Below are 17,209 nucleotides of genomic sequence, written 5' to 3'. Positions count from 1 at the left end.
AGAGTTTTGTGAATTAGACAGCAAGATAATGCACCACAGATACCATGCAGAACTCTAGTAAAGGGACATTGAAACAGTCATTGGCACCTGTACCTGGGTGGAGGTCATTCACTGAATGGCAAATGTGTCACTGTTTCACAAAATAACTTTGGATCCTTAGTGTCAGATAAAAGGGAACATCAAGGAAGAAGTTCAAGCTCCAGGCATTTAAAAGGAATATGGTGACACAATCCTTTCAGAGGTAACTCGTTTACAGCCTGTAACATTTCCAGAAGACACAGAGTAAAGCAAGAGACAATCAAGCTTGCAGAATGATGGAAGAGCATTCAGAGCATATTGTTGCTTCCTCTTGTTCTCTTGGCTTTAAATTCAATGCAGGATTTTATAGTCCCTTTGCACAAGGAGATTACTATATATTTTCTTCATCATTCTGAAGCAGTCTTTGTCCTATATGTTGTGGATCTGTCTCTCATGGCTTATAGATGACCTTGCTTCAGTGAGATAAAGGCAGCACACCCACCTCAGAGCAAACCATGTCTTAACCACCAGTTCTGAACACAGTGTAGTCCAGGAGTGCTTTTGACTCAGGGCATGGACTAGTGGGGACAGGAAAACCAACTTGCACAGGTAGCACAGGCTCCCTGTCACTCAGAGCAAGCTCAGCTCCAACATACCCTCAGCGAGGCAGAGAACAGAGCAGAGGGATAAATAAGATTTGCCACTTCTTTGCAACCCCTCCACCTGAACAAAGCAAGACACTCACATTGGGAGCTGCTGGATTATAAACTGAGGAAGATATCCTCCTTCTGCATCACTCCACTTGATAAAACCAATACTGAGCCACACTTTAGGGACTGTGCAAGGCAAGGATTGATTAATCACATCTGGAGATGAGAAAGAATCCAGGCCATGATGCAGCAGGCAATGTAAAACGTTCCCTGTGAGAAAACACAGCCTGGGAAACTGGCACTCTGCCCTTCTCAAAATCTCAAGTGGTATTCAGGGGCAACCTTATTAGAGGATGCTGCAGTACTTCCATTGTTAAGCAGTCACAAGCACAGCACACTCAGCTCCCAAAGTTCATGGTATTAAAATAATAAATTAGAAACACTTGTCTCTCTGCAGAAGTGCCTGCAGCACAGTCTGGGACAAGCAGCAGGAGGCAATGACAGTGCAAGAGAAGGGAACAAACAGCAGGAGAGAAATGTCGAGGCTGTCAAAGGATGCTCCAGATAAACAGAGCTATTCTTGTCATGAACTCACAGGCTGTAGTGTGACATCATTATGAGCCTTTCTACAGGAGCCTTGCCTGTGAAGCTTCTGTCTGACCCTTTCACACAGTGTACAGGTCTCTGTGGTGGAGCCTTCTGTGAGACTTTTTAAAGGTTTCCTTCCATGAGGAAATGAAAATATTTTTTTTCACTGTGCAAGGCATAAATTTCGACTCAATCCCACTTTAAATTCTATCTTGTTACCCATTCTGAACCATGTTAAGCAAATCAACATAGTTCTGAAGTCCACAGCACAGTGTTCTAACTGTAGTATGGTGATTTTCAACTGTGCTCCAGCTGTGTGACTGAATAATGTTCAAAGTCCCTGAGCATACTAGTTAGCACAGCAGTCCTCAAATATCTACTACTTGAACATCAATCAGATGAGATAGAGAGAGATGTACAATCTAAGAACTTACTCTAACTACACTGACTAAAATTACCATGGCCCTGAAATTCCACTTCAGGTATCTAATATTATAATGTTCTAAAACCTGGGAGTGTTTTACTCTATCCTGTATCAATAAAAGAGTAATTTCTGAACAACTTCAAAAAGAGAAACAAAGTAATTAATAGTTCTCAAACACAGCTGATGAATCTTTCACAGTCTCCCCACCATAAACACAGTCACATATTGCTACACATAATACTATTTATAGTATTAAAGGAAAGGGGCAAGGCCCAGAGTGCTTCAATGGCCTCAAAAGGGTTTAGTTTGTAAGCTCATGTTTAGTTTCTAAGAAGTGCCATGTTCTTCACTGATCAGCTTTATACTATTTGGACACTTAAGTACCTATCTCAATGAAGCAAACAGATGGAGGAACTACTGGTAGCTACTTTCTCCAGAAGAAATCAGGAGGCTCATTTTAGCTTTCCAATTTTGAAAACCTTATTTCTGAGTTCCCCAAGTGGGATACCAGAGTTTAAACGGTGGAACTGCCAAATAAATCTCCTCAGCACTGAATACTTTTGAGCAGGCTAATTCAGTTGGTAATGAATGTCTGTAATGATGACAAGGGTCCTGATGAAGAACCACTGTGCACTTTACAGGCACAGCCTGTATAACCAACTGATCTGTAGGCAAGTAGCAGACTTTTCTTCAGAGAATCAGGCTTCTTTACATCCAGCTGAAGCCTCTGGTATGAGAAGGCCGTGGGTCACAAGAAAACTGAACAAACATCTCCAATCTTCAAATCCAACTAGACATAACCAAAGAAAAAGACAGGCAACTCCTGGAAACTGAGGACATATGGTAGCCCTAGCCTTGTGAAATGTCTACCAAAGACAACTAGCTTATAATACAAACAGCAATGCTGGTACTTCCACAGAGACAAATTTATAGAATCATAAAATGTTAATGGGTTGGAATGGACCTTATAGAATACCTAGTTCAAATCTTCCCTGCCATGGATAGGGACATCACCCACTGAATCAGGTTGCTCAAGGTCTCATCCAGCCTAGTCTTGAACAGTGTCAAGGTGGGAGCATCCACAGCCTCTCTGGGCAACCTGTTCCAGTGTCTCACCACCCTCACAGTAAAGAATTTCTTCCTAATATCTATAACCTAAATTTCTCCTCTTTGAATTTGAGCCCATTACTCCTCGTCCTATCACTACAGCTCTGGATGGAGAGTTCCTCTCTGGCTTCCCCATAGGCCCCTTCAGATACTGGGCACTTGCTGAGGTCTCCACACAACCTCACAGCAACCTCTTCTCCAGCGTGAAAGGCCCAATTTTGTCAGCCTGTCCTCACAGGGCAAGCACTCCAGTCCTCTTATCAACTAAAGCCAGCTTTTTGTTTGGCCTTATTACATACTTAATAATCACTTATTGTATGCCAGAGGGCATAATGTCACAATGAATCAAAGTTCACCCATTAAAATCTCACCTACATGCTCATTCCCTCTTTCTCCCAAAGCAACAGTGTGTCTCAAAGTCCACATCCACACACTGTCAAATACACATTTCTGGCAAGAATACCTTGAGTGCGGCTTTACCTGTTAGCAGGTCTGACCATATTCTGAAGTTTTGAAGAATCAGAGAGAAGCATGACTTTAAAAAAATGTATCATAGTGGAATGAATTTAAACATGCTCTTAAAATGCTAGCTGTAAAAATGCACTGAATTGTTGAAAGTATGCATTCTGTTAAACTCTGCCCTTCCTACAGATCTTACTAGTAAATAAATAACAACAGTTACCTCAATGCAGCAGCTGGTGTCTGTGCCACAACAGAGTAGAAAAGAGCAGAGTCAGTCAGAATTCAGCTGCTATGCCAAAAGAAAATTTATGCAGCTTTAAAATCATGTTATAAAAAGATAAAAATATTTAGTTTATAATTGTGTCACTGAACAACAAATTGGACCCTACTGAATTAGATTCTGTGCAAACACAGAGTGAAGAAGATGTGCCTATTCCAAACTGTGTACAAGCCCTTAGAAAAGTCTGGTTTTGGTACAGGTGCTCCATCCTTTAGACACGTAATAAAGTTAATGATGCATATTAATAAAGCTCACCTCTCGGGTCTCAAGAATAGTGTCAAAACCACAATACTGTTGGATAGCTTGGGAAAGCCAAAGAAACCCTGAAAGCTTTGCGGCGCAGAACTGAAGGGCAAGGCTCTAGGGCAAAGCACAGGGCAGGAGCGGGGATCCCAAGGCACATGGGGGATGGATGCCAAGCCGGGGACCCCCTGCCCTAGGGGACAGCCAGGAAATACGGGGCAGCCAGGCGACACCGCAGCGCTCTGCCCGGCCAAGCCGAGGAAAGGCGGCAGCAAACAGGAAAGCACCAACTGAACCAGGAGGGCTCGGGGCTTAAATGACAATCTGGACTGCAGAGCGGGTTAACACAGTACCAAACCACTGCACTGAGTCCGAAACTCAGCCTGAGCGGGGCGGACACACGGCGGGGCGGACACCCGGCGCTGTTCCGCAGCTCGGGGGCTCGGCGGAGGCAGGCTCGGGCGGGAGGCAGGCTCGGCTCGGGGCGGGAGGCGCGGCCGCCCCGCTCCCCTCCCTGCCTGCCTGGGCTGCCGGGCGCGCTGGGGCGGGAGGTACCGTACCGGCGGGCAGGAGGCATTCCAGCGGCGTGAACGCGCGCTCCATGGCCCCGCGACACGGGCAGGCACACGCTAAAGGCACGGAGAGCCGGGCGGGACCGGCGCCGGGGGGGGGGGCAGGCGGGGAGCAGCCCTGTGCCTTCCCGGTCTCCCCGGGGAACGCCTACAGCCACACGGCCGCGGCGGCGGCTGCGCCCGTCCTTGCAGGCGACAGGCGGCGGCGCTGCCCGGCTACCTTCGGCCGCGCGTCCTCCTACATCCCCCGGCCAGGACCAGGGACCGGCACCGGGATGTGCTCGGCACCGGGGCGGCACGGCAAGCCGAGGGAATCGATGGCCGCCGCAATCCGTTGCTCGGCCATCAGCGGGAAGGAAAGGCGGGACACGTTGATTGGCAGCGGTGGGGGCCTATGGGCCTGTGCTGAAGGGGCGGGACTAAGGGAAGGCCCCGCCCCCACAGCGCCGGTGCGCGCCTGAGGCGGGAGCGGGCGAGAGGAGCGGGAAGGGACAGGGACAGGAGCGGCAGGGAGGGGTCCGGGAGCTAGCGGAGCAGTACCCGGCCTCTCTGGGCACCTGAGCAGTGCCGAGCCCGGTACAGCGACGCTCAGCCGGGAAGGGCTGAGAGCACCGGCGGCGCTGTACCGAGCGCTTGGCTCGGAGAGAAAGTCCTGAAATGGCTTTCAGCCCATGGAAACCGGAGGGAAATAAAAACTGTCCCACGAGTGCTCGTGGCCTCGCATGCCGCCTGTGTGCCGGCGCCCTCGGGATGCAGGGAAAGCCGTGCCGGAGGGCCGGCAGCAGCCCAGCTCTGCTGTCCCTGTGCCCTTCCAGCTCGCCCGGAATGATGCGGCATTCCTAGGTGCCGCTTAAGTTTCAATTAATATCGTTTCAATAAAATCACAAATCTTGTTAAATTCGTAGTTTCTCGTCGCTAGAACTCTTAATTAGGGGCGTAAATCATCGGCGTTAGTCATCTTCAGGTATAAAATGGGCAACACTGCTAAATTCCAGTTTGCTCTGGTAGCATAGTGGGGCAAGTTTTGACCCCTCAAATGTGTCAGGAATGTATTTCCCCCTGCTGGAGCGGCCTCTGTCCCCGCAGGTACCCCTGTTCGGCCGCTCCATCAGGGACAGTGCGGCACGGCCTCGTCCCCAGCGGCGTTGCCGGCTCCCGGCCGCACGGAGCTGAGCTCTCCCGGGAGCCGGAGGGAGCGCAGCGGCTCGGGGCCCCGCAGCAGAGGGCAGCAGAGGAGCGCCGCTCCCTCCCTCCATGTCTCCCACCTCCCTCTATTCCCTCCATCCCGTCCGTACGTCCATCCGCCCGCCGTCCCTGTAGCGCGGCTCGCATCGGCCGAGGCAGTCCGCAGAGCCCCTCACCACGGTGCTGTCTGGGCGTGCCCGGCCCCGCGGGGTGGGACGAGACGGGAGGGCAAGGTCTCCTTTCTCCTTCTGGAGAAAGCATCAGCGAGTCCGTGGGCTGGATACTCACAGGGGTATTTCCCAACCTTATAATTTTGTGATTGCCTGTCAGTGAGGGTTTCCAGTCAAATCGGAGGGAAATGGGACCAACACGTCAGCCCACTCTTCAGTCCATCCTGTTAGCCTGAACTTCACACTTAGATCAACATGATTTGAGTGACAGGCCACATTTTTAGGACAAGGGGGAGTGGTTCCAACCTGAAACAGGGCAGGTATAGATTGGATATTAGGAAGAAACTCTGTGGATTTACAGTGTGGTGAGGCAGTGGTATAGGTTGCCCGGAGCAGTTGTGGATGCCCCTGCTCCGGGATTGTTCAAGGCCAGGCTGGTTGAGGCTCTGAGCAGCCTGATCTAGTAGAAGGTGTCCCTGCCCACAAAAGGGGGATTGAAATTATCTAGATGACCTTGAAGGTCCATTCCAATCCATACCATTCCAGGATTCTGTGGTTGCCACTTTGACTGTGGGTGCACCTAGATGACCTTGAAGGTCCATTCCAAGCCATACCATTCCAGGATTCTGTGGTTACCACTATGACTGTGGGTGACCTTTGGTTTAACAGTGCAAGCACCAAACCTTTGTTTGGACCTTTCAGATAAGCTGCCCTGCCACCTACAAGAGACTACATTGTATAAGCAATTCTGGTCCACAAAGACTGATAGAGGTTTAGAAGTATTGGAGGCATTCATGCCTTGGCAATGAGAGAAATGAGAGATTATTGTGAAACAAGGAAAAGATATTAAGGGCATCAAAAGATTACTGTTGTTTACACTATAGAAATAAAAAATGGTTTGTTACGCTTTTGTGCCATTTAAAATTTTATTTCCTCTCCATTGAGGACTTGAACTTCAAAGGCTCTTAAGACACTGGTATCATCTCAGTGTCCTTCTTCAAGTTGGTTAAAAACAAACAGCATTAGGAAGAAGCTGCTTGCTGTCTTTTCCAAGAATGGAGACCATCTGGGGGCTACCATGCAGTTGGTCAATGCTCTCTTCTTCTTAATTATATTCTCTTCCACTCTGTCTCCCCACCCTGCTTCCTTTCAATTTTGACAGGCACTTTTCAGTTGCCTGGTAATATTATTAAACCTTCTCCAGGACAGCTTGTTTTTCTTCTTCAGTATCTTTCAGTGTCTCTGTAATTTTTTTTTTTATTGCTCTTGAGGGGGTACCATCTGTTACAAAGAGTTGCTGATAAGCAGGTTCTTATGCATGAGAAGAGTCACACTTGCTTGGAGGGAAGGTCCAATTCAGTCAGGGCCCTGTTCCTGGTAGGGTTCATTTACAAGTCTTTCTCCTCCTGTTTCCCTCTTCAATTTCTTTTTTCTTAGTTTATTTTTTAACTGTAAATGCAACAGTTTCCATCTCTCCATTCCCTTCATGTCCCAGAAGATGCTTTTTCCACCTGTGTCACATCTGGGCTTCCAGGCAATCCTTTACCAGCCACGGCTGCAAAAAAGTAATTGTACCTCTCTCTGCTAATCATAGTAATGCATGATTCATCACAAAAGCATTGCAGAGAGAAATCAGTCTTGAGAGACCAGGCTGGTACTAGTGTGCTTTAAATCTTTTCAAGATGAGCTAGGGTCTACAAGGTAAGGCAAACTGCCAGCCCACTACACAATTAGGCAAAGGGCAAACAAGGCAGACACTTCTCTCCCTGAACCCAGTTGTTCTTTCACTGCTCTTTCCTTCAGATACAAATCTCTCATCCAGAGTATAAAGCTCTTTTTCAGAATCAGCTTCACAGGAATAGCTTTAGTAGATGCTATAATGCACTGATTTTGAAGGCAGGACCTGACAGCTATTTAATACTGTTTATCAGAGTCTAACAAAGGTATCTAGTAGAGGAAATGTAGAGAGCAAAATTAATAACTCCATGCAGACTGGCACGTTGTCTTATGGATAGTCCCTTAAGAACACTGAGCAGTCAGGAGGCTGATTTGCTGGTTTGAAAAATAAGCACATTCAACTCCTTTTTGCACTTTACATCTGTGCTAGGACATCCATTGAATTATCCTGTGAAAGGCTACCATTTAATAAACTTGGTGATATTTTTCTTGTCACACATGAGAGATTCCTCAGCAAATATTACACCTGTTTTTTCAGGTAGCATATAGATTGAGCAATACTTTTTTCCTCTAGCTGGATCTCAAACTAAACCTTTTTCCCTGTTCTTTTCCTCTGGTTGTACATGTCTACATTACTTTGCAAGGCTTGCAGAACAGCGTACAGAGAGGCTATTCAAAAAAGACATCCCTGGAGCACAGATATTGTGCTTTGATTACCACTGTCTCCTCTGATTAGCTAAAAGGAGGGCAAGTGACCTCAACCCCAAGTGAGAAAACAAACAGGAAAGCAGATGTAGTTCCTGAGTGACAGATGGGGCTGTCTGACAGAGAAAGTTTCAGAATGACAGGCAGGAAAGGTTGAGGGAGTGTTCACACCCTTTAAAGTTCCTCTGGTAGCTAAGAGGCCAGTCATGCCTCTCACCTGAGATATTGTCCACTAAGTTTTTACTGGCTTGGTTACTGGACTGCACAGAGAGAAAATGCAATTTATATATATTACTATATACATTTACATATCTAAAAGCTTGTTCCTAGCAGACTCCAGATAGCCTTCTCTTCTTCAAGAAAACTATGCTGAGAAGTGTCAGTTGGGCAGCTTCTGTGGAACAGTTATGGTGTTACTGGCGCTGCTTTTCAGCACCACTAAAGCTGATCAGGTGGGAAGGGTTGAAGAGTGATTAAGAGGGCAGCAGCTTCTATTTACTCACAACATCTCCTGGAACTTAGCAAGGAAGGAAAAGGGAAGTCGAATTGCTAGGGGATTTACACAACAGGGCTAAAGCCTGCAGTGTTTGCTGTTCTTCCTTAGGATGATCAATCTCTGTGTGTCCCGGTACAGATACACCGCTGAGGCTAACTTGTAGTAGCATTAGTTGCTCTCGGAAATTTTTCCTTCTTTCAGATAGACTAATCTAATTGAGACTGAAAGATTTAGAGGTATTTGGGGACTTTGTCCAGCAAAATGACAGTACATGTCTCTAGAATTCACAGCATAATGCCTCTCTCCCAGACAAAAGTCAAATAGGCCTAGTAATGCCAGACATGATCATTTAATGCTCTATTTTTTGTCCCCTCCCTTCTTACATTTTTCACCAAAATGAGATTCATATCTCTGTGCTTGACTGTAAGTACTTTAGGTTCTGTTCAAGGGCCATGGCAGATTTCACTAATTGGCATTCTGAAGCCTTTTGATTGGAAATTTTGTAGAATCAAAACTACCCAGGTACCTCCAGAGGTCCCTCTAAGTGATGTCTGAAACAAGCTGCTTGTAAAGTAGGGGGCATTTGTTCCTCCAGCTACTCTAATTTTATTGCTAAAAGAGAACAGTGTGTACAAGGCTGGCAATCAGGATTCATGGAACATGTAAATGTTAAGAATACTTTCTTCTTCTCCCCACAGCTTAGCTTTATACTAAAGGGAATCCAGAGTTAAAACTAGCAAGCTGGGATGGTTCATTCTGGTGCCTATTCCAGCATTTATGCAGAATAATAATGTTGAGAATGTTTAGCTAACTCAGCTGTCTGATTGTCTGTACATCCCTAAGTGCTTGATAATTCAAAAAATGCAGGCATAAGTAGATAAATGGGATGCTTTATTATAGACATTATATCCTTGCAGTTCTCCTGTGCCAGCAATTTAAGTTCTCACAACCTTCTCAAAACTCAAACACCAATTTGAAAGGTACAGTCATTGAAGGGAAAAAAATACCTGCAAACACAGGCAGACAGATTCTAACACATATACTCGTTAAGTCCAGGTTCTGTAACAATTAATGGAGTCAACATTTGGTTTTTTCCAAGTCCTGAAGAGTTTATGAAACTGCAAAAATATATCATGTAAGTGCAATCTGTTTCTGAAATGGTATAGAGCAGGCTGGAGATAAAACATATTAATTATTTTAGGCCACAGAGTACAGCAGAAGAAAATAGTGAAATAATCCTGTGGTTTACCAGGCAAGACACTGCATTCAGAAGACTTGGGTTTTAATCCTGTCTCTACTACTGGCATGTGTAGACATAACCAAACCCCATGGATCCATAGCCTGCAGTGTATATAATGGCTTAGAAATTAACTTAGCTTTGAAGAGATCTAGCTCATAGCATTCTATGCCTTTGTTGCCTCATCTATAGAATGGCATCAATAAGGTATACCCATACTTTTAAATCAGCCTAAGATCAACAGCCAAATACAAATGATTTTGTATTACTAATGACTAGACAGATGGCATTTGTTTAAGAATCAATTCTATACAAATTCAGAAGAAGATTTATTATGATAATCAACAATATTCTGTCATGAAGATGGATGAGATAAACTTTGGAAAGAGGATTGTGTCTTGAAGTGATAACTTTTAGAAATAACATTTGCATCAAATCAGCTGCTATCAAGACACTATGGACAGCAGTAAGCAGAGATTGTGCAGGCTAATTCCTGTGATTATATTCTTGACTTCATCAGGTCAGGAGACAGTGGATTCTTGAGATGATAGGCAAGCTGTTTGACTAACCTGGCAAGGAATTCCTGGGAGGCCTTGGCTGTGGGGACCTGGCAGCACAAGAAGAATTTAATAGGAGCAATCCAGTAATTTGCTGCACTCTATTCTGCCTGGAAGAATTGTCCTTTTTTGACTGACATGTACAGGAACCTCCACTGTCTTACTGGAACTTTGATTGTTTTATTGGTGCGCGACAACCAGTGTGGAGAACCACTCCACAGATTCCTCTCAGGCTCTTTTCTCTAGCATAGCTTAATTTCTATTGTAGGTGCATTCCACAACACTAAAAAAAGGCTGTGTTGTTAGTTCTTGATGTCTTTACCCTGAGTTTTGTTAACTCTTCTACAAATGGCTTTCTCAGTAGGTGACCCAAGGAAGCAGCATTTGGGAAATGAGTATTGTGTGCTTGGACTGGATGTGAGGTGTGATTAGTACTGTCCTGGGTCATTGGCCATGTCCAGTGCATTAAGTGATAAAAAGCAAGTTGCAGTAGCTCCCCACAGTGGTTTATGAGGTTCTCATCCCTGTCCCATGGGAGCGAAGCAGTCTTGTAAAACTGCGAAGGGTGACATTTACCATTAGTCATTTGAGCATGAAATGAAGTTGAGCCTTAAGTTGAGCTTAGGACTGTAGAGATCAGAAGGTGAATAGTGACTCAGGACAAGAACAGGGCAAGGTCCTGCTCATTGATCATTGCTGTCACTTGTGCCTTGGCTGGACTGAGTTTGGCCAAGGACTGTATGGGGTTCTCCATGTGGTGACTTGCCAGGGTGATGGAAAGTATGGCCATTGATAACTGGCATTTACATTTATTTGCATACATTTAGTGTATTTACCTCTCCAAGTTACTGTTCGAAGTCATCAAAGTAAGGGAAGAAATGTTGAGTCCTGAAAGGACCTAAATCTGTCAGGGCCAGTGTTATTGGGGGGGGGGCAGGGGGGAGCAACTTAGAAGGAATGCTGGAATGGAAATGATGGGAGGCACCCAGCTGCTTCAATGTCTTTGTTAGGTTCCATAAAAGTGGCAGTACTGTCAGAGAAGCTGTTTAAAAGGCAGCAATAGAGAAAAGATAATGGCTGCAATTCTGTCCCGCTAGTCTGAGCAGAACTGCCTGAGCCTGCCCTTTCCTCAAAGGCTAAATCTGTTACAACTTGCTTGCTAATTCTGTCCTTGGGTCCCAGGTGGAGAGGAGAGGACATCCTGCTGGGACAGAGGGCAGCCCTCAGATATACCTACTGGAGTTGTTATGTGGAGAAAACAAGCTCTTCTCTCATTTGTACAACCTCTCACCTAGTGCATGCCTAGCTGGAGATGCCTGCTATTAACTCTTCTTTAATTGAGAGGAAAAAAATAATCCTGAGACACCCTATGGAGCAATGAAAGACCCGTAGCAAAAGAGCATTACACAAGGTACAGTGTGTCATTTATTCACATATTTTAGATGCTGCTGCTTGTGGACATGCATGCAAGTATGCACATGGATAAATATGGTGCATCTTCTTTTATTTTGGCTGCTTAAGTTAGCTGTAGGCTGACATATGATAGAGTTCAGGTTTAAATCTTCCAAGCAAAACACTTTGAAAGCAAACCTATTAAGGCTAATAGAATGAACTTACAATGCCCATGGTTAAGAAGGAGGGGGAAGTGAGACATTCAGTAAATTGTTCACCAAATAGCCTGTCACCTCTTAGTCTGCAGCTGAAGGCCTGCCGATGGATCATTCTATTATCTTTAATAAGCTTAATTTTAAAGTGGTATGCACATCAAATGTAAAATATCTATGTCAGTTTTGTTATCTGTGATCCTGGATCTATCTTAAATATGTTAATAAAGAATATATACAGTCTAAGAAGGTGCAAAAGCAGTATACATACAATGCTCACCTAAAAATGCTTAAAATTAAAAAAAAAAGAAAAAGGTATTTCTGTTCTTTAAGCTACTCCATACATAAAAAACAGTGAAGTCTTACAAATGTACAAAGCAATTTCTAGAAAATACCTTTAAAGTAGAACAAACTTAGCAAGTCAGTTGTTTGGGAGTTTTATACCACTCCATGATAGCTATTTACTTGAAACATAAACTCAGATTTTCCAAGCCCCTAATACAAATTAGAACCCTATGAGAATTTTGCTGTACTTGATTACATTCTTTTGGTGGGCACTTTGTCACCTTATAAATTTCATCCAAAATTCATCTTAAGACCTTTTAAGACAAAGTACCACTTGCAGCTGGGCTGCTCATGCATTTGATAAAACATACAGTACATTTTTGCTCCTGCCCAACTCCTGCTTTTCCTAGCCTCCCTTTCAGAAACTGTGCTCAGCTTGCCACAATATTAATCACATTTGCTTGATACCATTTCATAGAATCATAGAATGGTTTGTGTCAGAAGGGACTCCAAAAATCATCTAGTTTCAAGCTCCCTGCCATTTCAGATTCTTTAATTCCAGTGCCCATTGCTGAAGTACCTCCTACCCCAACAGTTCCAAGCCCCATCCTGGCTTCTACTGCAGGAATATTCTGAGTCTTATCAGGGACATTGCTAGGAGCTTTCTCACCATGAAATGCAAATATCAATGAGGAAGGTGTTTCAAACTGAGATTCAGTATGTGTCAGCCAAGTAATGGCGATACAATCACTAAAGATCACTAAAGCAACATTATTATTTATGTGTCAAGGCTCTGCCTTGATGAACCATAAAGGACAGACAGAAGGTTGACAGCACAGCTGGGAAAAGGAAGATATGGGTAAAGTTACTGGCACAGAGCTCAGCGGCATTCTCTCCCTCTATGAAGTAGTAGTCAAATGGGAAGACCTAACCTAACAGTAAGCTATGGCAGCTTGCAACTGCATTAGTACCTAAGGATAATGTAATTTTGGTGAACTTACGTGTTAGTTGATGTTAGCAGATGCTCATTTGTAAACTAAAGTTTATCACATCCAAAGCACTCCTTGTGAAAATGTGACATGGACTTTTGCCTGATAATAAAACAACAAGAACAAAAAAAACCCCAAAAAAACCAAAAAACAAAACAAACAAACAAAACCCACAAACCAAAAATAAAATTTAAAAAAAATCAAATATTTTCCACAGAGTTGCCTCTTACTGATGGAAACTGTCTAGAAATCTGTTTAAAAGAGAAAACCCAGAAAATACTGGATGAACTCCAATTACCTTAACAGGCAGCCTGGCCCCCAATAAGTCACAGGTGTTTTAATTATCAAAGTAGAGTAAAGATATGTATGAAAAAAGGGGTTGGCTGGCCAGGGGAAACATTGAGGAAAAGGACCTGGAGAAAAAGGACCTTGAAGAGGTAGGGGAGCCTCTTCCATCCTCTCCTCTCCTCACCTTGAGTATGAAGACCCATTTGGAAATGGAACGTAAGAACCTTTTTCATCCTCAAGTACAAAGAGCCATTTGGAAATGGAAGGCAAGAACCTTGCCCCTCTACTCTCCTTGAGTATGAAGAGCCATTTGAGGGAGACGAGCTGCGACGCAGGCAAGGTTCTTACCTTCCATTTCCAAATGGCTCTTTGTACTCGAGGAGAGGGACAAGTTTCTTACGGTCTGTTTTCAAATGGCTCTTTGTACTTGAGGGGAGGAGAGAATAGTCATACTTTCTGCAGTGCCTATGATAATTGAAAAGCATCTTGTATACTGGAATACAAGCTTGACATCAGAGCTATAATATGCTGCCTCAATAGTAAATCAAATTACAGGAATGATGTGGAAACATTTTAAAGTCTCTGTTTTTCAGAAATCCTGGTCATATAATACAAGACAAAGAAACAACGTCAGTGATATTTTTTTAAGGTTAAAATTATGCTTTAGTCTGTTTTTCAAAGGAAAATATGCTTTTCAGAATTTCAGAAAGTAAATAAAGGGGATCTGTATACATGAAATCATGGGGAAAGTTAAGAAAAAGAGCATTTGGTTATCCCTAGGAACTTCTGAATTTACAGTTGAGTTTTTGTTAATACTGAGAGTGAAACAGATTTCTTCCAGTTTCATGATAAAAAACATGATGAAGAAAAGAAAATCGAGACTCACATGTTAAAGACACCAGAGAATCCTCCTGGACCTACTCTCTTTCTGAGCTATACAGTATGGAAGAAAATATTTATTAAGTATTTACAATCATTACAATGACTATTTTAGCATTTCAGCCAAGTGAAAGAGAATGGAGTTTGGGGTTGAAGGGCAGAGACCTAGTAAATGATGCTTTTGACAAGGAATGTCGAAGAAAGGGAAAGACCAATTTATCCTTGAGTAACAACATGGGTAATGTCCCATTTCAGCTAATTAGAGGGTGAGGCACTAAGCTTTGTTTTGCTTCAGCTTATTAGAACAAAAGGCAAGTCCAAATATGTTAGTTCAGCAAAATATTGTTCATCAAATTTACTTTTCTTGCGTTATATTTTTAGTATCAAAATTTTCTTATGAGCAGAAGTTTACATGTTGCTGATTGAGCGAAGAAATAATTTTTACTCCATTTACTGTTTTAGCAGTTCAATAGTCTACAATGATGTCATTAATACAGAAAAACTGAATTGATGGTGCAGTTACATATTTTGTACAAAATGGACTAATACCAATCCTTTTTATTGTTTAGGTGTACCTCTGAGTTCTAAGCTTGGCTGTTTCTGTCTCCCTCATCTCACAGTGGTGGTGGGGAGTCACATCAGTAGTATTCGGAAGTCCTTGCTGGGAAGACCTTAACAGTGGAATTTTGTTCGTGTTCAGCCTCGGGTCTTCTTGGGACTAATTTTGTTAATTTTCTCCTCCCAGTCTCATTCTTCATCAGCTCCCAGCCAAGGTTTGGAAGTTGCACAATGGGCTCACTTAAGCAGAGGGCTGCTGTTGTGTACACAGGGACAATGAGGTCTGTCAGTCCTTCACTGTCCATGACGTTCACAGCAGAAGCCCATCAGCTTAGGTGGCTGCTGGCAAGCATTAAGCCAGCTACAACAAGGCTAGGCCAATGCAAACCCGGTTAATTCCTGAGACCCTGCGCAGTCAGGTCGACACAAATCTGTAGCCTTTTACTAGTGATTGCAAAAAAGTCGTATTCCCTGTCCTAAAAGAGCCCAAATAATTCTTACTGGCTACAATTTATGCCATATATAATTAATGTATAAATCAGCCAGGATGAAGATAAGACAGCCATTAAAGACTGGCTGTTTGGAGCTGTTCCCCAAGGTGATATCACAATGGCTGTCATTCACATTATCTCTGCAGTGCAGCAGGTGGGATGCCCAGGAAGTCTGTCTCTTGTTTGTCTGTAACTGAATTTGATTTTAAAAACAAAGAAAGTAGCTCATAATATGCTTTTTTTCCCCTCTTCTGTTGCAAACACAGCTCCTCTTCAGTAACTTCATCTGTGACTCCTGTAGAGGGATGGACATAATAAATACAATGAGCTAACTTGAAAAATGAGGGGTAGTAATGAGAAGTAAAGTGTAAGTTTAATGAAGTAGGAAATCTGGCTTCATTAGTTGCAGGGTTCACAAGACTGTTTAATGTATAGTACCTCAGGCTGAATAAAAGTTGCCCAGAGCCTTTCCTAGGATGGTTACAAAAATTAAGATCCTCAGTATGATTGAAAATCCCCTTCCTCTGATGGTGGCTCTCAGAGGGCTGCAGTGTGTAAAATCCAATAAGTAAAGAACTCTTTATAATCATAAATAGGGCACCTTGTACTGGATTACTGTATAATAAACGTGATGCTTGTTTCACTAAACTCTTGGCAGTTAAAAAAAAATCAAACCTCCCAATTAATCCACCTCAAACAACAAAAATGGATACAACAGCTGCCAATCCAGGGGAGCTGCAGCCCTTCACAAAGAGCTCAAATTTCATTGTGCTCATTTCCTACCTTCCAGCTGACAGCACATTATTACTTTTCCTTTTGGATGCCTGACTGAGAAGAAAATTCAGGGTGTATGTAGAGCAGTGTCACTAACAGTACCATCTAGCAGGAACTCTACTGGCTCTGCAGGATCATGAAATTCTTCTTTGCCTATCTAGTGGGAGTTTCAAGACCACTTCCAAGTATTAATCCCTTCAGATAACGTGCATGGGCAACTAGCCACCAAACAATATGAAATTGATTGAAACAGTTAATCTCTGTACCTAATCTTTTAAGCTTTAAATTCTGCCTTTGAAATGAGATGATCAGGACATGATCAGTGGACAGATCTCTGACATAGTCCAGGAACAGAGATGTTTAAATCATATGGAGAAAAGGCTGGAAAGAACTGCTCAATCCTCCTGAGCACAATTAAAAAAAAAAAAAAAAAAAAAAAGAGAAGACAGGTGTTTGTGTTTTAAAGATTCATATACCAGGAAGTCTGATCTCCTGGCTGTTTGTCTTCTGAAATGATGGTATTAGAACATTTCCACTCTCCCTCTCATCCATTCACTTCAGATCTTTTCAGAGTCAGAAGCGATACTACTATCTAAATCCGCAAAACACCATGTGTTGCTCTTTCCCTCTTCTTGGCTTATAGCCAACACTCTGATTATTTTGGACAAAGCCCTTCATACCACCATTGCTCCTGAGAGAATAAATTATAATCACTGTTCATTTGTCTCCTACAATTGAAGCTGTGTAAATTGGACCATCACACCATTCAAATGAAGACAAATTTTGCCAGTTCCCACTTATTATTCATTTCCACAACAACTTCTCATCAGAAAGTTATATCTACATGTTTATGAAAAGTGGGCTTAAACTTGGAATTTTATTAGTGTTTACTTAAAAGTGCTAATACCACTGCCAAAGATTATTGGAAAGCAATTAATTCTTGTCCAAATATCTTTTAAAACCTCTTTCT

General features: G+C 43.3%; 1 protein-coding gene across 3 annotated transcripts in view; it reads right to left on the bottom strand.

The window, feature by feature from the left end:
• Positions 1–4,714, bottom strand: part of TPK1 (thiamin pyrophosphokinase 1) — a 304,414-nt gene extending 299,700 nt beyond the window's left edge. The window contains exon 1 of one of the 3 annotated variants that reach the window (XM_074541251.1): positions 4,333–4,714. In XM_074541251.1, coding sequence (XP_074397352.1) covers positions 4,333–4,375 — 43 coding nt within the window. In that variant the 5' untranslated portion in view covers positions 4,376–4,714. The remainder of the gene's footprint in view (positions 1–4,332) is intronic. The other 2 variants (XM_005486976.4, XM_005486975.4) reach the window with 2 other exon arrangements.
• Between the last annotated feature and the right edge of the window lie 12,495 nt (positions 4,715–17,209).

The sequence above is a fragment of the Zonotrichia albicollis genome, chromosome 1 (genome assembly GCF_047830755.1).
Source record: "Zonotrichia albicollis isolate bZonAlb1 chromosome 1, bZonAlb1.hap1, whole genome shotgun sequence".
NCBI classification, from domain to species: domain Eukaryota; kingdom Metazoa; phylum Chordata; class Aves; order Passeriformes; family Passerellidae; genus Zonotrichia; species Zonotrichia albicollis.
Note: the sequence above shows the minus strand (reverse complement) of the source record. Positions and strands in the feature narration are given on the sequence as shown.